At 36.0% G+C, this 22,451-nt stretch overlaps 1 protein-coding gene, 1 long non-coding RNA gene and 1 other non-coding gene across 3 annotated transcripts; all 3 read right to left on the bottom strand.

Annotated features, from left to right (window-relative positions):
- Window positions 1-1,076: 1,076 nt before the first annotated feature.
- On the bottom strand, window positions 1,077-1,630 carry LOC131175580 (protease inhibitor HPI). The gene is made up of 2 exons (XM_058140227.1): window positions 1,571-1,630; window positions 1,077-1,457 (listed from the first exon to the last, which is right to left on the bottom strand). Exons 1-2 carry the CDS (start codon window positions 1,587-1,589, stop codon window positions 1,264-1,266), a joined length of 213 nt encoding a protein of 70 aa, XP_057996210.1. The 5' UTR covers window positions 1,590-1,630; the 3' UTR covers window positions 1,077-1,263.
- Window positions 1,631-2,126: 496 nt separating this feature from the next.
- On the bottom strand, window positions 2,127-2,819 carry LOC110663190 (uncharacterized). Its single transcript, XR_002496460.2, has 2 exons — window positions 2,612-2,819; window positions 2,127-2,497 (listed from the first exon to the last, which is right to left on the bottom strand). It is a non-coding gene; the product is annotated as an uncharacterized LOC110663190 (long non-coding RNA).
- Window positions 2,820-19,345: 16,526 nt separating this feature from the next.
- On the bottom strand, window positions 19,346-19,452 carry LOC131178039 (small nucleolar RNA R71). The gene has a single exon (XR_009147170.1). It is a non-coding gene; the product is annotated as a small nucleolar RNA R71 (small nucleolar RNA).
- Window positions 19,453-22,451: the final 2,999 nt, after the last annotated feature.

The raw sequence follows: 22,451 nt of genomic DNA on the forward strand, positions 1-22,451 counted from the left end.
GCAAATTCATGTAATGTTTTTCTTGTAATTAAATCATATATGTATAAGAATTTCTTTAATTAATAATATTAATATTGCCGTAGATTTATTGGATACTGGATTTGGCAAGATTGAGGATCTCCAGAAAATAAAAAAACAGGTGATAGTTGGCAACCACTTCAATGCTTAGGTCGATGTCGGATTATGAATTGAGTATTTAATATAATAGGAGTGTGAGTATTATTTACATCTCTAATTTTGAAACTTTACTTTATTTTTATAGGGATTGTAATAAATTAGTGAACACAAATGTCAAATATCAATCAAATATGAACTTCAAAAAAAAGAAAAAATCAAATATGAAGAATTGCTTTGCCTTACATACATGATGTTGCATATGATTTTCACAAAAAACACAATTCATCATATATTTGCTATAAAAATTAAAAATAATAAAAATGTTTTTATTTTTTTCATATTTGATTTAATATTAATATTAAACGCGGCTATACACTCGAGTTCGCTGGTGAGAGGGGCAGCCAAGCAATCACCACTTGAATTATCACTTTAAATTAAAAAACAAATAGCTCAATATTCAAAATTAAAAAATTTCTGATTGAAAAATTGAGTTTTCCATTTACTTGCACAAACAATCAAGTTTAGAGGTAACTACTTAATTACATTATAAAACCTGTATAATACCATGCATTTGAAACTATGAATTATTTATTATTTTATTTTAATAATATAATATAAATTTTATTTTAATATTGGGCCTAGACTTTTTTATTGAATGAAATATTATCTATTAAAAAAAAAAAAAGCAAAAATTACAGAGTGATGTGATTTTTACTCTCCAACTTCTTCCTTCAGTATCCAATTGATCAAAGTGGCTGTTGGACAACAACTAGACTGCATGTGAAGGTTGTATATTTATTTCAGATTGATTTATAAGTTATGAAGGGAGATCAATAATAAGGCTAATGAGTAACTTGCAAAATTAGTTCAATAATAAATGTATTTTTTAATTTAATTAAAAATTTAAGTTCAAATGGCCTTATCTGATTTATAGAATTATAATTTAAAAAAAAAACTAATGAACCTATTAATCTATTTTTATTTAATTGGAATAATAATCAAACTTTTAATTGCTTATATAGGATCCACATAAATCTAAATTAACACAAATTTTTATTCCTCAAATCATAAAGAACAGATATTATTTATTTGCTATTACTTTTTTATTATATAATTTCTGCTCCATTGAGGTAATAAATTCGTTGTTTAGCCAATGGCAGGAACTTGAGTGACCACCCGATTTTCATCCACGAAAACCCGGACCCTGTTGAAATTTAAATCCTGAGTTATAGGCAATCCCTCCTTGACCACGATTGCCTTCACATTTGCATTCTCTGTCTGTATGATACCCGCTGCAATGTCCCCGTTTGTCCCGACGAGCTCCGGCCATGAATTCTTAACTGCAAAAGTTAATATTTAAAAATAGAACCATGATCGATAATAGTGATTCATGAAGGCAGCGAAAAAGATTATTAAAAGAGGACTCGCATACACTAGCTTGTGCCTTAATTACCTGGACACTGACTTGCCATTCTCCTCTCAATCTCTAGTTCTCAATGAAATTGCCCACCTTATTTTCAAATCTATAAAGAGGACCAAACATTTGTTATTTTTTAAAGTCAATGTTTAGAGAGACAAATATCAAATTTTAATGGGGCAAATTTGAGTTTTAATTTTTTTTTAATACTAAAATGTAATTTTTACAAAAACTAAAGGGACAATTGCCTCATTCTAATACACGTTCGTCACTAAAAATAAATAAATAAATAAAAAAATTTAAAATTAATATCTTTTCATACTTTAAAAGTAAAGAAAAACTAATTAAATTAGTCAATTAACTTATTTAAAGGTAATTTACATATATTATAAAACATGAAATGTGGTAGATTAGTCGTGTTAAATAGTTTTAAATTTATAAAATTTAATATTTAAATTTCAATTGAAATGGAAATTAAGACAAAATAAAAGGTAGTGTTTATTATAATATGAAATGGTATGAACTTCTGCATAAATATAAATTATTTAACTTCATTTTTAGTTCGGTAATAAATATATTTTATATAGAGTAATAAAAAAAAAGTAATGAACCCATTAATCAATTTTATTTAATTAGATATACAAGATACACACATCTAACATAAGTTTTTATTTTTCAAGTCACAAATGACAAAGACCGTTTATTTAGAGTGGCTGTTTTATTATCTAATTTTTTATTTATTTAAGATAATATATCATATATTTGTTGTTTAGCCAATAGCCCAATAGTAGGAATTCGAGTGACCACCCCATTTTCATCAAGCCAAACCCAGACGCTGTTCAATCTGGTGTCCAGAATCACAGGCATTCCCTCCTTGATCACGATTGCTTCCACATTTTTATTCTATGGTAGCCACTGCAGAGTCCCCGTTGGCCCCGACGATCTCCGGCCATGAACTCTTAACTGCAAAAGTTAATATTTAAAAATAGGACCATGATCGATAATATTGATTCATGAAGGCAGAAAAAAAAGATTATTAAAAGAGGACTTGCATATACTAGCTTGAGCCTTAATTACCTGAAGATTGATTTGCCATTCTCTTCTTGATCCCTAATTCTCAATAAAATCTATGGACTGAAGGTTAATGATTTTGCTTTGCAAGTGCAGGTTTATGTATATTGAAACAGATTGCTATCTTCGAATCTTTAGTAGAACAATCGCAGCCGACATCTTTGAATTCTGGCATTCATTACCTTCTTCATGCTTTGTTGAGATTTAAAAAGAAAAAAAAAAAAAAAAAATAGAAGTCAACAATTGTGGCTTCAGTGGCAGCCTCCCAAAGCATGCTGCCATGCGAATTTGGCGGTGGCACACAGTGAGTTGGCGATGAGCAATTCTTCCGGTGCCTATAAATTGGGATGTACGAGAAACCGTCCAAATTAATAATGTTGGCATAATTGACTACTTGCTGTAATTTTCATATTAGTTTCACAATTATAGGAGACTGATCTGATTTGATTTCATAATTATAGGAGTTTGATTAGGTGAACTGATTAGGTGACAGATTTTGTATAGATGTATATTTGGTTTCTTAAAATAGTGTTATTTCCTTTTTTTTTTTTATGATGTAATAGTATCTATATATTGACACCAATCCTAGAGAAGAAAATACAACCTGAATTATTTTTCAGAATTCTATTGTTTACATGGTATCAGAGCAATTCGATCCTAAAAGCTGCTCAACACGAATTGAATTCCATATCTGAACCACCATCGCAATTTCCTTTGTTTACTAATTGAAATGGCAGAAATCACTCCCACTGTATCTGTTACACAGAATAGCTCAGTTCCACCTATTATCATTCACCGGGATAATGCTGCATTTCCAACTAGTATCATATTGGATGATACCAATTATCCATTATGGTCTCAACTTATGGAGATGCGTATTGGTGCTCGCAATAAGGCTGCATATCTCACTGGAGAAACCAAAAAACCCCCACCTGAAGATCCCAATTTTGGAACGTGGATTACTGAAAATTATAGAGTCAAAAGCTAGCTCATCGATTCAATGAGTCCATCACTAATGCAGCGATTTATTCGACTTTCCATAGCCAATGAAATATGGGAGGCTGTATCAAGAGCCTTCTATGATGGCTCAGATGAAACCCGTCTCTTACTGAATCGAAAATCTTTTTCTACCACACAAAATGGTAGACCCTTGTCAACGTGCTATAATGAACTTGTTGCTATTTTTCAGGAAATTGATCACAGGACTACATCTCAGGAAAAAACTGTTGAAGGGGTGGTTCAATTGCATTCTGCAATGAGTAGGCTTCGAGTTCATATTTTCCTAAGTGGACTTGATCCTGAATTTGATCAGGTTCGTGGAGAAATTTTGGGAAAAGATCCAAAACTCGACCTGGAGAACACATATGTGTATGTAAGGCGATAGTATCAACAAAGATAGACAATGGGAAGCTCTCGACCAATTTCTGAAAGCTCAGTTATGTTAGCAAACCGAACTCAACAAGGAACATCTAGTTCATCAAAAAATTCCTGGAAAATCTAACAATCTTAAATTTAGTCATTGTGGTGAACCAGGTCACTCGAAGCAGCGCTGTTATGAACTCATAGGCTATCCCGAATGGTGGGTCTTCTCAAAAAAACTTCTCAAAAAAAATTGCTGGGAAGGCTATGGTGACATCCATGGAGGATACCCAGCTAAATGTGGAAGATAAATTATAGCCGCAACCCATAGCAAATACCCAGGTATTGTTGGAACAACAAATGTGTTCTCTGCGATTTCTAAAAATAGTACTTGTATTATTGATATAGGTGCATCCGATCATATGACCAAAGACTCTAGCTAAATACAATTTATTCGTTCATGTCACCAATCAGTTATCTCTACAGCTAACGGTAACACTTCTCCTATTACTGGAGAAGGATCTGTCAAATTGTCTAGTACTCTCACACTAGATATGTCACGACCCAACCTATGGGCTGGACCGGCACTAGGACCTGGGCCAGCCTAAAGCCCCCGAGGCCCATAATAAGCCTAACTATTCATTAACCCAACTCTAAGGCTCATTTGGGCCCAATTTCAAGAAATCAAACGGACAGAGTCCGGCCATAAAATGGACCTTTCAACGGGGAGTTTTTGACTCACCCGACCTGTAAACATAATAAATAATCAATTGGGGAGCTCAGCTCACCCTCTACATACTCATATCAACATAAAAATAAATGGGAGCTCAGCTCCCTCATCCAGTCCATCAAACATGCATATAATAATAATTTTACAGGTCTAACATGATAATTATATTACAGACCCAAATTGAATAAATATTTCTAACACATGCAGAAATTCTAAGAGTTAACAGGTTTACACAAAAATAAATAAATGACCTGCGAGGGAGAAAAGCAGGTTAACCTCAAAAATATCCTCCTGTGGCCTGGAAAAATATTGAACAGGAGTGAGCGTTCGACTCAGAGAGTAAAATATCAATTTTAACCATAATCTCTATAACTATCTAAAGCTAATGCACCCTGTAGAGTGAAATGCAACATCAGCAATAATTTTACATCATAACAGCAAAAAGGTAATTTGGAGCACTCACACACCCAATAATATCAATCGTAATATATGGGAGCTGATCCCCTATACAGCTCTCTTAAATGCAACCTGTGCCAGCGAAGAACTCAAGCAGGACTTTCGCTTAATAAACCAAATCGGGGTCCCAGCGAAGAACTCAAGCCGTGTCTACCCCGAAGGATCGGGTCCCAGCAAAGATCTCAAGCCGTGTCTACCCGTCCTATCCATAGTCAACACCACATCACACGCACATCAACGCACGTACACTGCTCCAAATTACCACAATAACATCCATGGCATCTTAACAGTTATGAATGCGACATAAAACGTGCCTAGAGTGTAACTACATAGATACATACATATAAGTGATGCATGGGCATGCTTAAATATATAATAATATCGAAATTACAATTAAAATTAATATTTTGCTCACAGACTTGACAACGGTCACTGCGGTGGCTGAGCGGAGGAAGAAGGCTGTCTCGGCTCACCTGACAATTTTTATTACAATCATTTAATAAATTTGACTCAATACGATTAAGAAAAAGACCAAATTCATCCTAAATCGTGCCAAAAATCCGACAGAGTCTCCCCTATACCTAGGACCTATCCAACCTGCAAAAGGGCTCAAAACACACTTCTATATTCACAATCCATATATCCACAGCTCAATCACATCACACAGCCCCTCCTGGGCCCATCCAAACAATCATTCATCACAAAATGTAAAATTTCAATTTAGTCCTTATAATTGACTCTTTTTGCAAAAACTACCCAAACAAGCTCTAAAAATTCTAAAACTTTGCCCCGCGGTCCTTAGCAATATTACTAAGCTAATGCAAAAAGAATCATAATTTTCTGAGCTACCACGAACATTTTATGGATTTTTAATCCCATTTAAGCACTAGAAAATTACGAAAAAGTAAGGTTCGGGTTTACCTATGCCGATTCCGACTTTGGGGACGCGGTCGGGACGTCTGACAATGGTGGGGTAGCCAAAATCTCATCCAATTCGGAGACTTTTTCGATAGCCGGTCTGTCTGGCCGGAAATTCACAGACCCATACAATTGTCAAATTTCCGCGAATCGAAGATACCTACATAAAGCCCACAACACGGGGGTTAGTACATAAATTTTACGAAATTTTCTAAGCTCATTTAATGCTCGGAAAAACACTGCGAAGTTCCGTGGGACCCACTGAAAAACGGTATCGAAAAATTTTGAAATTTATATTGCTGCAAAGCTCTCGACGAGTGGAGCACTTAGGAACTCTCAGTTTTCTCATGGGGTTCACGGTTTGCGAGAAATCTAGCCCAAAAGTCAAAATGGGCTAAAACTTTTCGGACAAAAATTGGACAAATCGCTCGATGGATTTTGGTGTTCTTGGTGTCTATGGAAAGCTATCGAGGTGTAGATGGGTTTAGACACAAGACCCGGCCCGATTGGTGGCCGGATTGGCCGGATTTCGGCCGGGAAGACGAAGCGGCGTGCTTGCCCGTCGCGTCGCTTCGTGCGCCTTTTTCCGGCGTTCCAGGTAGCGGCCTGCGAGGGGAGGTGGCTGGGGAGGCACGCCGGCGGGCTGGGGTGGCTGGGGAGGCTGCAGCGCAGCAAGGGGAGGAGGGAGGAGAGAGAAAACAGGAGAGAAAGAGAGGAAGGTCGGGACACGCGCGGGGAGAAGAAAGAGGAAGAAGAAAGGCCGATCCGATTCGACCAGTTCGATCTAATTCGGTTCGATTCGGCCGGTTTGATTTAGAATACAAAATTTTGAATTTTTTTACTCTGCCTTGGGACCGAAAACGAGGCCCAAAAATTTCGAAAAAATTCTAGAAGACTCAGAAAAATTCGTAGACTCAAAATATATTTTTAGTTTTGCCACGTGGTCTTTAAATTAATTTTTAAAAATCATCAAAGTTTTATATTTTCAGAAAATCAAACCCGATTTCGAAAATCCGAAAAATCTCAAATAATTTCCTAAAATTTAATTAAAATTAAAAAATCAATATTTGCCCAAAAATAATAAATTTAAAAATTAGGGGTGTTACATTCTTCCCCCCTTACAGAAAATTCGTCCTCGAATTTAACACAAGGCAGAATAAAGTACAGGATTACACATTAAACAGATAAGGGTACTTGCTACGCATGTCCCGTTTTGACTCCCAGGTGCACTCTTCCACTGACTGGCTCCTCCACAAAACCTTAACTATAGGGATCTGTTTTGATCTTAGCTGCCTCACTTGGTAGTCCACTATGGCTACAGGTTGCTCCTCAAACATCATATTTTCTTTTAGCTCTATTACATCCTGCTGTAGCACATGAGAAGGATCAGGAATGTATTTCCTGATCATGGAGATGTGAAACAGAGGATGAACATGAGAAAGGTTGGGTGGTAGCTCCAACCGGTAGGCAACTGCTCCAACTCTATCAGTAACCTTAAAAGGTTCAATATACCGAGGTGCCAACTTGCCCTTCTTTCCAAATCTCATGACTCCCTTCATCGGAGAAACCTTCAGGAATACATAATCGCCTACTGCAAACTCCACATCCCTCCGTCTGGGGTCTGCATAACTCTTCTGCCTACTGAAAGTTGTTTTCAATCGTTCCCTGATTAAAGGAACTATCTCTGAAGTGTACTGCACTAGGTCTACATCATGCACCTTCGCTTCTCCCATTTCCATCCAACACAGAGGAGACCTACACTTTCTTCCATACTATCCCTATGCTGGAATGGTAACTGTTGTTATAGGCAAACTCCACCAAAGCTAGCTGATCATCCCATTGACCTCCAAAATCCAAAACACTCATGCGAAGCATGTCTTCCAGTGTTTGGATTGTCCTTTCGGACTGTCCGTCTGTCTGAGGGTGGAAAGCAGTACTAAAGTTCAACTGTGTGCCAAGTGCCTCCTGCAACTTTCTCCAAAATCGAGAAGTGAACTGGGGCCCTCTGTCAGATATTATGGAAATAGGAACTCCATGTAATCTGACTATTTCTCGAATGTAGAGTCGGGCGTACTGTGCCACAGAATATGTAGTCTTCACAGGCAAGAAGTGAGCTGATTTGGTTAGGCGATCTACAATTACCCATATCGAATCATATCCTCGCGTGGTACGAGGCAACCCAGTCACAAAATCCATAGTAATCATTTTCCACTTCCATTCTGGGATAGGGAGCTCTTATAGCTTCCCTGACGGTCTCTAATGTTTAAATTTCACCTTCTGACAAGTCAAGCACTTGGACACAAAGTCTGCTATGTCTCTCTTCATGCCATTCCACCAATAACTATCTTTCACATCATGGTACATCTTGGTGGAGCCTGGGTGGACATTATACAGTGTATAGTGTGCCTCTCGCATGATTTCATTTATGAGATTGTCCACATCGGGCACACATATCCTAGAACCTTGCACTAGGGTGCCATCATTGGCAAATCCAAACTCACCACCTTCACCTTGCTATACTCCTTCGATGATCTTCATCAATTGTTGGTCTCTGTGCTAGGAAACTCTAACTCTATCTCGCAAGTCTGGCCTCACTGAAAAATGAGCCAACAATACCCCCTCATCTGAAAGATCTAGGATTAAACCTTAATCCATCAACTCATGTACTTCGTGAATCAACAGTCTCTTCTCTGCTGAAATGTGCGCCAAGCTACCAGAAGATTTTCTGCTCAAAGCATCTGCTACTACATTGGCCTTCCCAGGGTGGTACTGGATGGTGCAATCATAGTCTTTCAAAAGCTCCATCCATCTCCTCTATCTCAAGTTTAAATCCCTCTGTTGGAAGATGTACTTCAAACTCTTATGGTCGGTGTATATCTCGCACACTTCACCATATAGGTAGTGTCTCCAGATTTTTAGTGCAATGACTACAGCCGCCATTTCCAAATCATGGGTGGAGTAGTTCTGCTCATGCCTCTTCAGGTGCCTTGAAGCATAAGCCACTACTTTTCCATTTTGCATCAAAACACACCCTAAGCCAACTCTGGAGGCGTCACAATACACGGTATATCCTTCACCACTCATCGGTAGTGTCAGCACCGGAGCGGGGGTTAGACACTCCTTAAGCTTCTGGAAACTCTCCTCACAGTCATCTGTCGAAATGAATGGAACATTCTTCCGAGTTAACTTAGTTAGGGGAGCTGCTATCCTGGAAAAATCCTGCATAAAACGCTTATAGTAGCCAGCTAGACCAGAAAACTTCGCACCTCAGTGACTGTTGTAGGCCTAAGCCAATCAGTTACAGCCTCAATTTTCTTGGGATCTACTTGAATGCCTTCACTAGAAACCACGTGTCCCAAGAATGAGATGCTTTCTAGCCAAAATTCACATTTTGAAAATTTGGCATATAGCTGGTGCTCCCTCAAAGTCTGCAACACCATCCTCAAGTGCCACACGTGTTCTTCCTCGGTCCGAGAGTATACCAAAATGTCATCTATGAATACGATGACAAAACGGTCCAAAAATGGCTTGAACACCCGGTTCATCAAGTCCATGAAGGCTGCTGGTGCATTAGTGAGTCCAAAAGACATCACCAAGAACTCATAATGACCATATCTTGTCCTGAATGCCGTTTTGGACACGTCCTCATTCCTGATTCTCAACTGATGGTAGCCTGATCGCAGGTCTATCTTGGAAAAGAATCTAGCCCCTTGGAGCTGATCAAACAGATCATCGATCCGAGGAAGTGGATACTTGTTCTTCACAGTCACCTTGTTCAGCTGTCTATAGTCAATACACAATCTCAATGACCCATCCTTCTTTCTTACAAATAGAACAGGAGCACCCCAGGGTGAAGTGCTCGGACATATGAAACCCTTGTCCAAAAGCTCCTGTAGTTGCTCCTTTAGCTCTTTCAATTCTGCTGGTGCCATCCTGTAAGGCGGCATTGATATGGGGTTTGTACCCGGAACAACATCAATGCAGAACTCTATTCCCCTTTCTGGTGGTAACCCTGGAAGCTCCTTAGGGAAGACATCCATGAATTCTCTGACAACAGGAACATTTTCCATGTTGACACCTTCTACAGATGTATCTCTCACCAATGCCAAATACCCTTGACATCCACGCCTCAATATTTTTCTAGCACTAATTGCTGACACCAAATTATATGGAGCCATGCTCCTGTCACCATCAAAACTAAACCCTTCCACACCAGGTATATGGAAATACACCTTTTTGTTCCTGCAGTCTAAAGTGGCATAATGAGTTGCCAACCAATCCATCCCCAAGATTACATCGAAATCCATTACTGGTAAAGGAACCAAGTCTGTTGGGAGGATCTTTCCATCCACTACTACTGGGCTACCCGGAAAAACCATATCTACATCTTTGTTGTCACTAAGTGGGGTAGCTACAGACAAAGGACATTCTAAAGTTGTAGGGTTTCTACCCGATTTCATGGCAAACACAGGGGAGACAAATGAGTGCGTAGCACCCGGATCTATCAAAAAATGAGCCTCATAGGAACAGACTAGAAGAATACCTGCCACAACTGCATTGGAAGCCTGAGCATCCTGGTGGGTCAGGGTGAAAACCCGAGCTTAACCCCTACCCTGAGTGGCAGAACCCTGATACTGACTTCTACCTCCTGATCTGCCTCCAAATCCATGTCCCCCTTATCCTCGGCCCTGTTGGCCACTGAACTGACTGCCTGCCATGCTGGAAGCACCAGGATACAACTGATGAGGAACATTTGCAACAGAACCCTGTGACCCCATCTGTGGCTCACTGAACACGAGGCATTCCCTAACAAAGTGACCTGGTTGGCCACACCTGAAGCATACTCCTGAACTCATCATACAAGGTCCTGAATGTCCTCTTCCACACTGTGCACAAGGTGCCAAGGAGGATCCTGAACCAGACCCAGAACTGCTGTACCCCGAACTGTGACCACTGCTGGATCCGTACCCTGGTCTGAACCCTCGGGATTTATGTTTAAAACCACTCTTCTTGTTCCTACTTCTTCCTCTGTAATTACTCTGGCCACCACTCTCCGGAGCACCCAAGTGGGGAACACCTGAAAAACCCTCTACTCTGTTTTTCTTTGCTCTTCCGCTGTCATCCACAGCATAGCTAATCTCAATCTGTCTGGCTCGATCAACTACCACATCAAAAGACTGATTAGACATTATGGCCAGGTTTGCATACCTCCTGTCAAGCCCCTTTAGGAACCTCTTCACCTTCATAGTTTCTGTAGCTACTGCTGTAGGGGCATATCTGCTCAATTCCAGAAATTCTGTAGCATATTCATCTACAGACCTGCCATTCTGTCTTAAAGCCTCAAAGGCCCACTACTTTTGATCTTTGAAACTCTCTGGTACAAACCGGTTGATAAACAGTTCCATAAACTGAGTCCACGACAAACCCTCCATCCGAGATAATATGTAATTTTTCATCCATTGTCTAGGCATAGGCCCCATGACATGCTGCATACACTCTATAAGTCTTCTATCAGTCAACTGCAATTCTGTTCCTGCCTATCTGTAGGAATCCAAAAATCGATATGCATCGTCTGACACATCATAAGTACCAGGCACCAACTTCTTGAAATTGATTATCTGTTTGTAAGATTCCCCTCTTGGTGCGGTGGACTGCTGCTGCTGTGGAGGGTGGACCATGTACTGTGCCATCATATCGATAGTTCTCTGCAACCCAGCTAGAGTAGCTGCCACTGGGTCTATGGGACCCTATGCCATAAAAGACTGATCCTGAACTGGTGGCAGCTGCTCTTCTACTTGAGCAACTCTAGGTCTCCTACACTGCCTCTTCGGGGCAGGCGTCTCATCCTGTGCCGACACTTCGTCAGGCACATCTGGTTCTGGTGCACTGGCAGCTCTCCTGCTTCTACGCATTTTCCTGAAATTCAGCAGAATTAGCCCACAAAATTCAAAACAACACGTTACACAGCTCTAAAGACTCATAGTTATACATAATTATATGAAGCATAAGCTAGAAGCAAAGATGACAATGCAAGATGAATGTGGACCCTATTTTCCGCATGTGACTCCTAGTAGACTCTTCCCAACACTTTAGACAAATATTCCCTAAGAATCTGGAGCCTAAGCTCTAATACCACATTTGTCACGACCCAACCTATGGGCCTAACCGGCACTAGGACCTAGGCCAGCCTAAAGCCCCCGAGGCCCGTAGTAAGCCTAACTATTCATTAACCCAACTCTAAGGCCCATTTGGGCCCAATTTCAAGAAATCAACCGGACAGAGTCTGGCCATAAAATGGACCTTTCAACGGGAGTTTTTGACTCACCCGACCTGTAAACACAATAACTAATCAATTGGGGAGCTCAGCTCACCCTCCACATACTCATATCAACATAAAAATAAATGGGAGCTCAGCTCCCTCATCCAGTCCATCAAACATGCATATAATAATAATTTTACAGGTCCAACATGATAATTATATTACAGACCCAAATCGAATAAATATTTCTAACACATGCGGAAATTCTAAGAGTTAACAGGTTTACACAAAAACAAATAAATGACCTACGAGGGAGAAAAGCAGGTTAGCCTCAAAAATATCCTCCTGTGGCCTGGAAAAATATTGAACAGGAGTGAGCGTTCGACTCAGAGAGTAAAATATCAATTTTAACCATAATCTCTATAACTATCTAAAGCTAATGCACCCTGTAGAGTGAATTACAACATCAGCAATAATTTCACATCATAATAGCAAAAAGGTAATTTGGAGCACTCACACACCCAGTAATATCAATCATAATATATGGGAGCTGATCCCCTATACAGCTCTCTTAAATCCAACCTGTGCCAGCGAAGAACTCAAGCCGGACTTTCGCTTAATAAACCAAATCGGGGTCCCAGCGAAGAACTCAAGCCGTGTCTGCCCCGAAGGACCGGGTCCCAGCGAAGATCTCAAGCCGTGTCTACCCGTCCTATCCATAGTCAACACCACATGACACGCACACCAACGCACGCACACTGCTCCAAATTATCACAACAACATCCATGGCATTTTAACAGTTATGAATGCAACATAAAACGTGCCTAGAGTTTAACTACATAGATACATACATATAAGTGATGCATGGGCATGCTTAAACATATAATAATATCGAAATTACAATTAAAATTAATATTTTACTCACAGACTTGACAGTGGTCACTGCGGCGGCTGAGCGGAGGAAGAAGGCTGTCTCGGCTCACCTGACAATTTTTATTACAATCATTTAATAAATTTGACTCAATACGGTTAAGAAAAAGACCAAATACGTCTTAAGTCCTGCCGAAAATCCGGCAGAGTCTCCCCTATACCTAGGACCTACCTAACCTGCAAAAGGGCTCAAAACACACTTCTATATTCACAATCCATATATCCACAACTCAATCACATCACACAGCCCCTCCTGGTCCCATCCAATAGTCATTCATCACAATAAGTAAAATTTTAATTTAGTCCTTATAATTGACTCTTTTTGCAAAAACTACCCAAACAGGCTCTAAAAATTCTAAAACTTTGCCCCGCGCTCCTTAGCAATATTACTAAGCTACTGCAAAAAGAATCATAATTTTCTGAGCTACCACGAACATTTTATGGATTTTTAATCCTATTTAAGCACTAGAAAATTATGAAAAAGTAAGGTTCGGGTTTACCTATGCCGATTCCGACTTTGGGGACGCGCTCGAGACATCTGACAATGGTGGGGTAGCCAAAATCTCGATCCAATTCGGAGACTTTTTCTGTAGCCAGTCTGTCTGGTCAGAAATTCACAGACCCGGACAATTGTCGAATTTTTGAGAATCGAAGATACCTACACGAAGCCCACAACAGAGGGGTTAGTACAAAAATTTTACAAAATTTTCTAAGCTCATTTAATGCTCGGAAAAACACTGCGAAGTTCCGTGAGACCTATCAAAAAATGGTGTCGAAAAATTTTGAAATTTGTATTGCCGCGAAGCTCTCGACGAGTGGAGCACTCTGGTACTCTCGGTTTTCTCGTGGGGTTCACGGTTTGCGAGAAATCTAGCCCAAAAATCAAAATGGGCTAAAACTTCTCGGACAAAAATTGGATATTTTTAATTAAAATATATAAAATTAAACGGGTTTGGATATTTTTCGGATAATCATAATCGGGTTTGGGATGCATTCGGGTAATTGAGAATACATTTTAATCAGGTTTGAAACGGATTTAAGTTTTGAGAATATTAATCGGATTCAGATTTGGATACAGTAATTTTTATGGGTACCCTATCCGTTGCCATCCCTAATTTAGCCGAAACACGTCAAAAATTCTATCTCTTTTAAATTTTTGCTACAGTATTTATTTTTGGATTAATTGTTAATTTTCGTAATGAGTAGTATCATAGTGTGTTTCTCAACATGCTTTCATGATGCTGCATATGATTTATCTAATAAACATTAAAAAGCTAAAATTTGAAAAAAAAAAAATACAATCATCGTGTGTTTGCTATAAAAATTAAAAATAATAAAAATATTTTTTCATATTTGATTGATAGCTATATATGTTCACTAATTTATTTTCTTAGGATATTTAATTTTCATTATAATATTTAAAATTAATAAATTTTAATTTAATGATATTAAATTATTTATAAAACTATAAAATTTTAAATTTAAATATTAATTAAAATTAAATTATATAAAGTAATTTTTGAATGTAATTAAGATAATAAATTAGTGAACACAGATGACAGATATCAATTAAATATGAAGAATTGCTTAGCCTTATGTACGTGATGTTGTATGTGATTTTCATAAAAAAAAAAAAAACACAATTCATCGTATATTTGATATAAAAATTAAAAATAATATATTTTTTTTTCATATTTGATCTAATATTAATATTAAACGCGTCTAATTTAGCCACGCAGACCGCAGCTATACGCTTGAGTTTGCTTGCGAGAGGGGCAGCCAAGCAATCACCACTTGAATTATCACTTTAAATTAAAAAAAAAAAATTATAGACTCAATAACATAATTTATTAAAAAATAAATAGTTCAATATACAGAATTAAAAAATTTCTGACTGAAAAATTGAGTTTTCAATTTACTTGCACAAACAATCAAGTTTAGAGGTAACTATTAAATTTTATTTTTATACTTTATATTTTTAAAAATTTAAAATAATAATATACCTATTAAAATTAAATTAAAATAAATATAATATTATATTATAATTACAATTAAAAAAATGCCGCGTATGATTAAAAAAAGTCTACAATAGTAAATATAATAATAAATATGCTAAAAAATATTGTCTTAAATATTATGTTAATATTTAAAATAATAATATTTAAAAATTATAAAAAAATTATAATCATTGAAAATTTGACAATTGAAATTTTGAAAAGTAAAATGTTGATAATTGCTATTTAGCTTGATTTATGATTTAGTTTTTTTTTAGTAAAATAGTCAATTTTTTAAAATTTAACAACAAATTTAAGAATTAGTTACTAAATCAGTTGTTATTAACAATCAATTTATTGGTTGCTAAAATTGGTTTCTACTAGCAACCAATTTTTAATTGTTACTAAATCAGTTGTTAATCGATATTAGAAAAATTTTAAATATATGTTAAGCAACTGATTTTAAAATTAATTACTAAAATATGTTGCTAATAGCAATCGATTTTAAAATCAGTTACTAACAGCAACCAATTTAGGAAATTAATTGCTAAATTAAAGAATTATTTTAATTGACATCAAAACTAGCAACTAATTTGTAATCGATTGTTAAAATCGATAATTATTTGCCGCTTATTCCTTTGATTTTTTCAGTTAATTGCAAATTGGTTGCTAGATTTTAGTTCAAAAAATTTCCTCCTAATGTTTTATTTTATTTTATTTTTTTCAACCAATTTGAGAATTGATTGCTAATAGCAACCAATTTTTGCAACTGATTAAAATTGGTTGATATTAGCAACTAATTTTATAATTGATTTTTTTCTCCTAAACAATTTCTACTCAATTTTTTGTTTTTTTTTAATTTATAACCGATTTACGAAGTTAGCAACTAATTTTTAAAACTGATTAAAATCGGTTACTATCAGCAATAGAATTTTCCCCCAAAAATTTTCGTCATTTATTTTTTTATTTTTATTTACAACCGATTTACGAATCAGTTACTAACAGCAACCGATTTTTTTCTCATAAAAATTTTTGCCCATTTTTTTTTTTATTTTAATTTACAATCAATTTGTGAATTGTTTGTTAATAACAATCAATTTTTACAGCCAATTTTGTAACCGATTGTAAAGTGATTACAAATTTTTCTCCCCAAGATTCCCGCCAAATTTTAAAAGAAATTAGTAATCGATAATAAATTGCTGATTCGCTTATATAAACTATTATTCATTTTTATTCTCCACTTCTCACTTTTTTCCCCACTACTCACTTTTTTTTTTCTCTCTTTCTTCTCTTTTCTCTCATTTTCTTTATTATCTTTTTCATTCTCAAATATTTTATTCATATTTTTCCCTTTTTAACTTTTTTCTTTATCATCTTTTTCTTTTTCATCAATTTTTTTTATCATTTTTCTCTCTCATCTATTTTCTTATTCGTCTCTTTTATTTATTTATTTTTTTGACATAAAATAAAAATTTTTGTTAGTGTATATATATATATATATATATATATATATATATATATATATATATATATATGGTAATATTTTTTAGTAATTTATCTTATAGATATCTTTTTATATCTAATTTTTTGTTAATTTTTTTAATAGTTATTATTAGTAATTTTTTATAATATTTTTATATTAATTTTTTAGTATTAAATTTTCATTAATAATTTATTGTTTTAATAATTTTGAAAAATTTATTGATTTGAATTTTTTATTTATTATTTTGAAGTTTAATTTTTTTATAATATTTTTAAATTAGCAATTGATACATGCAATTTACATAGTCATTTAGGTTTAATTTCATGGCCATTTTATTTGATTGTTAGTCACTTTTAGCTAATTTTATTACTTTTAGCTAATTTTATTAGTTATTTAGATAGTTTTTCATGATTGCCAATTTTTGGATTAATTTGTAATTTTACTTTATTTTGTAGGAAAAATGGTGTTTTTGAGGGACTAAAAAAGAAATTATGCTAGTGAGAAGTGATTTCTCCTGCCAAAGATATCAAAAACAAGTTTGAAAGTTGAATTATGTAGTGGCCAAATTGCGCATAACTTGCCGCATAAGTTGTGCGGTTCTGTACAGGGAGAAGAAGCAATTTTTCCATTCCTGCCGAAATCTGCATAGGTCACTGCATGACTTATGCAGACTTACTCTTTGCTTATGCAACTTCACACAGAGGGCCCAGCAACCTGCTGAAAACTGCATAAGGGACTGCATAAGTCTTATGCAGTTTCATAGAGCCTTCATAATGAGCTGGCAGAAGATTCCCTCATGAAAACACACCTCAAACACACCATTTTAGGGCTACTTGTCAGAAAAAAGATATAAATAGGCCCTTATCTCATTTTAGAAAGGGAAGGAGACAAAAAAGGAAGCAGCAACAGGGGAAGAGTCAGAAAATAGAGAGCAAAACGTCACCTTTCCATTTCTAAACCAGATTTGGAGTTTTCTTCCCTTCTTCCCTATTACCTACCTTTCTTGTATTGAGTTTATTAGTTCTTAGCTTAAATTAAAGATTTATTTCCATATTAACTCAGAATTTCTTGTAAATATTATGGATAGTGAGTAGTTTTCATTAGATTCTAGAGTTGGGATGTAATATTTGAGATATTTTGTGGATTTTGATTGGGTAATCCATATTTTGTGATTTTAATGAGTTTTATTCATTTCTTGTGTGCTCAATGACATGCTTAGTGTAGGATCCCATTAAGTGTTGTTCTTAATCCATGGTTGAAGCACTGAAAGGAGAAAACCTTGTGATAGAAAATCAAGAAATTGGACTTAATTAACTTAGATCTAGAAATAGACTAAGCATTAAGAGGATTTACAGATTAATTAAGGAACTTAATGGGTCTTGATTAATTTTAACTCCACGAAAGTAGGATTAGATTGATTAAGGCACTCTTTGTCCCACTCGAAAGGGTATTCAAAGGATTTAAGAATTAATCTCCTTAAAACCCGTAAGTTCCATAAGATTGGATAACCAATTTAAAAATCCCAAAATAGCTTGAATATGAACTCCCGAACTCCGGAAATGCCCTTTTTATTATTGCTAATTTCTAATTGAATTTAATTACTTGCCATTTAAATCTTGCCATATTTCAATTTGCTTATTTTAATTTGATGCAAATTTAGTTAAATCATTACATTGTTGAATAGATTATTAATTTTACACATATAGATTTCACACTTCAATATCTATCAATTTATTGCTTTAATTTCAAAAATAGTTCAAATTAGTCAATTTTCATATCAAAAATTCGATCATTAACACAACTCCTCATAGGAACGATATCTTTTCTATATTACTTGTACGACCCGTGCACTTGCGATTGGGCCACATCAAGTTTTTGGCACCGTTGCTGGGGAGTTGTTTGTTTAAGATTGAATTCTTGATTATTTTAGTTGTTTATAGTTTTTTTTTTTTTATCTTTATTATCTTTTCATTTTGTGTTTGTTTGTTCTTTTTAGGTACTCTTAATCTTTTATGAGAAGAGCTAGAAGCACAAGTGACACATCCTTATTATTTAATCCTGAAATTGAGAAATTTTGTAGAGCCAACAAGTAAGAAACCAGAAAAAGGAAAGAAGCCTTGAGAGAAACTGAAATTGAAGCAGAAATGGCTGATGAAAGAATTAGAATTGGTGGTGGTAACGCTAGAAATGATCGAAACAATGAAAATGCAACCCAAGGTAAAGAAGTTGTAAATGCTAATGTGCCTAGGGGAAGTATGATGGATCATTCTTTTCCTCGTTTTGATGACTTGAGAGAGAGTATAGCAAGACCAAGAATTGATGCAAATAGCTACAAAATGGATTTTGGAGTTCTTCAAATGATTCAAAATTCCCAATTTGGTGGACATCCTTCCGAAAATCCACACACACATCTAAAAAAGTTTGCTATGATTTGTGATATGCAAAAACAACCTGGAGTATCTGATGATGCAGCAAGATTGAAGCTATTCCCATTCTCTTTGAAGGATAGAGCATTGGATTGGCTTGATCTTTACCTCACAACTCTATTACAAATTGGGAGCAACTCACTAATGCATTTCTTGCACAATATTTTCCACCTGGAAAAACTCAAGAATTGAGGAATCAAATGACAGCTTTCAGACCAAGAGAAGATGAAACTCTCTATGAATCATGGATGAGATGGAAGGAATTAGAGAGACAATGCCCACATCATGCCATTCCAAAATGGATGATAAATCAGAATTTTTACACCAATGTTACTCCTGCAATTAGAGGGATAATTGATGCTCAAACAAGAGGAGAATTTATTATGAAGCATGAAGATGAAGCTTATGAGGTATTGGAGAAAATTGCAAAGAATACTCATCTTTGGAGTAGTCCAAGAGGACCAGCTCCAACTCAAAAGAGGCAAGCTGCTGGAATGTATGACCTTGATCCATTCAACATGATTAATGCAAAGTTTGATGCACTTACAAATGTTTTGGCTAAGAAGATGGAAGATTTAACTATGTTGGTGAGTTCATCATCATCATCTGGAAGTTCACAACAAGTTGCTTATGCAGAAGGAACTACCACTTGTGGAGTAGACTATGGAAAGCAAGATGCATGTGTTGGTAATTATGGAAACAAACAAATGGGGAATCCTTACTCTCAAACTTATAATCCAACTTGGAGGAATCATCTCAACTTTTCATGGGAAAATCAGCAAAATCAAGTCCCAAATCAGAATCTTCAACCACAACAGCAATAACGAATTCCATATCAGCAAAATAGGCAATCGTTGCCTAATTTTCAGCAGAGAAACATGAATCCTGCACCTTCACCAAAACAGCAAGAACAAAGTTCCACCACAGAAGCTTTATTACAATAGATTCTTGCTAACCAAACTAAGCATGATGAAGAGATGAGAGAGATGAAAGCAAGGCTGGAAAAAATGCAAACACATAACAAAATGTTGGAAAATCAGATTGCACAACAAGCATCTTCCTCAGGTACCAAGTCTTTTGGAAAACTTCCAAGTCAACCCAAGAGAGCAGTGTCAAGCTATTACTTTAAGCAGTGGGAAGGTTGTAAACAATGAGAAGAGTGAAAATAGTGAGAAGAGAGAAAATGAGAAAGAAATTGATGAGAGTGAAAAATAAGAAAGTGAGAAAGAAAGTGCAGAAAAAGGTAAAGAGAAAATTGAACAGAAGGAAGAGAAGTATATACCTCCAGACCCTTACAAACCACAACTTCCCTTTTCACAAAGATTTCAAAAAGCTAAGCTTGATAAGCAATTTGGGAAGTTCTTAGAGGTTTTGAAGAAGCTATACATAAATATGCCTTTTATTGATGCTCTTTCATAAATGCCCTCTTATGCAAAATTCTTAAAAGAAATTATCTAAAGACCATGAAACTGTAGCTTTGATAGAAGAATGCAGTGCTATCCTCTAAAGGAAACTTCCTCCTAAGCTTAAAGACCCCGGAAGTTTTTCAATTCTATGCCACATTGGGGAATCATGTTCTATAAAATATTTATGTGATTTAGGGGCTAGTGTTAGCCTTATGCCCCTCTCCATTTATGAGAAGCTCAATATGGGAGATCTTAAGCCAACCCACATTTCTCTTCAGTTAACTAATAGATCAATTAAATATCCTGAAGGGATTTTGGAGAATGTGCCTCTAAAGGTTGGAAAGTTCTATATACCTGTTGACTTTGTCATCCTGGATATGGAAGAGGATTCTAATATCCCAATTATCTTGGGAAGGCCCTTTCTAGCTACAGCAGGAGCATTGATTGATGTTAAGGGAGAAAAATTAACTCTTAGAGTTGGTGAAGATCAATTGATTTTCAATATTAATAACACCATGAAGAAGCATCATTCTAAAGCTGATACTTGTTTGAGAATTGATATCATTGATGAGCTGGTTGAAGAACACTTCAGAAAGAGATATCCGGAAGATCCACTTGAAAATTGCTTGGTTCATGGAGGAAGCATAGACAATGATAACCCTCATGTGGCTGCATATGCTCAACATTTAGAGGATAGTCCACCATTTATTTCTGCTCCAGTTTTTCAACTCACACAAAAGGAAAAAGTCGAATCTAAGCAACCATCATTCAAAGAAGAAGATACACCTAAGGTAGAACTTAAGCAACTTCCTTCTCAGCTCAGGTATGAATTTCTTGACCTCAATAACACTTATCCAGTAATTGTAAATGCAAACTTGAGCACTTTAGAGGTTGATAAGTTGTTAAGAGTGTTGAGACAATTTAGGAAAGTTTTAGGATACACAATAGATGACATTAAGGGAATAAGTCCACACTTTTGCATACACAGAATTATTTTGGAAGAAAAATGTAAGCCATCTATTGAACATCAGAGGAGGTTGAACCCAAATATGAAAGAAGTTGTAAAAAAGGAAATTTTAAAGTTGCTTGATGCAGGGATCATATATCCTATCTCGCATAAGATTTAGGTGAGTCCAGTACATGTTGTTCCTAAAAAAGGTGGAATGACAGTGGTCAAAAATGAAAATAATGAATTAATTTCCACTAGAACAGTGACTAGTTGGCGAATGTGCATAGATTACAAAAAATTAAATATTGCCACTAGAAAAGATCATTTTTCACTTCCCTTCATTGATCAAATGTTAGAAAGACTGGCTAGGCATTCTTATTTTTGCTATTTAGATGGGTATTCAGGATTTTTCTAAATCCCTATCCATCCAAATGATCAATAGAAAACCACTTTTACTTGTCCGTATGGAACCTTTGCTAATAGAAGGATGCCATTTGGGTTGTGTAATGCACCAGCCACTTTTCAAAGGTGTATGATGGCAATCTTCTTAGATTTCATTGAAGATATAATGGAGGTTTTTATGGATGACTTTTCTGTTTATGGATCTTCATTTGACATATGCTTGGCTAACCTTTCTAAAGTTTTGCAGTGATGTGCAGATACTGACCTTGTGTTAAACTGAGAAAAGTGTCATTTCATGGTTCAGGAAGGGATAGTGCTTGGACATTTGGTGTCTAATAGAGGAATAGAGGTTGATAAAGCCAAGGTTGAAGTGATAGAGAAGATGGCTCCTCCTACCAATGTTAAAGGAATTCGAAGTTTTTTAGGGTATGCCGGGTTCTACAGACGCTTTATCAAGGATTTTTCTAAAATAGCCAAACCTTTGTCTAATTTGTTAAATCATGACATACCATTTGTATTTAACCAAGAGTGTTT

This window comes from Hevea brasiliensis, chromosome 2, assembly GCF_030052815.1.
Source record: "Hevea brasiliensis isolate MT/VB/25A 57/8 chromosome 2, ASM3005281v1, whole genome shotgun sequence".
NCBI classification, from domain to species: domain Eukaryota; kingdom Viridiplantae; phylum Streptophyta; class Magnoliopsida; order Malpighiales; family Euphorbiaceae; genus Hevea; species Hevea brasiliensis.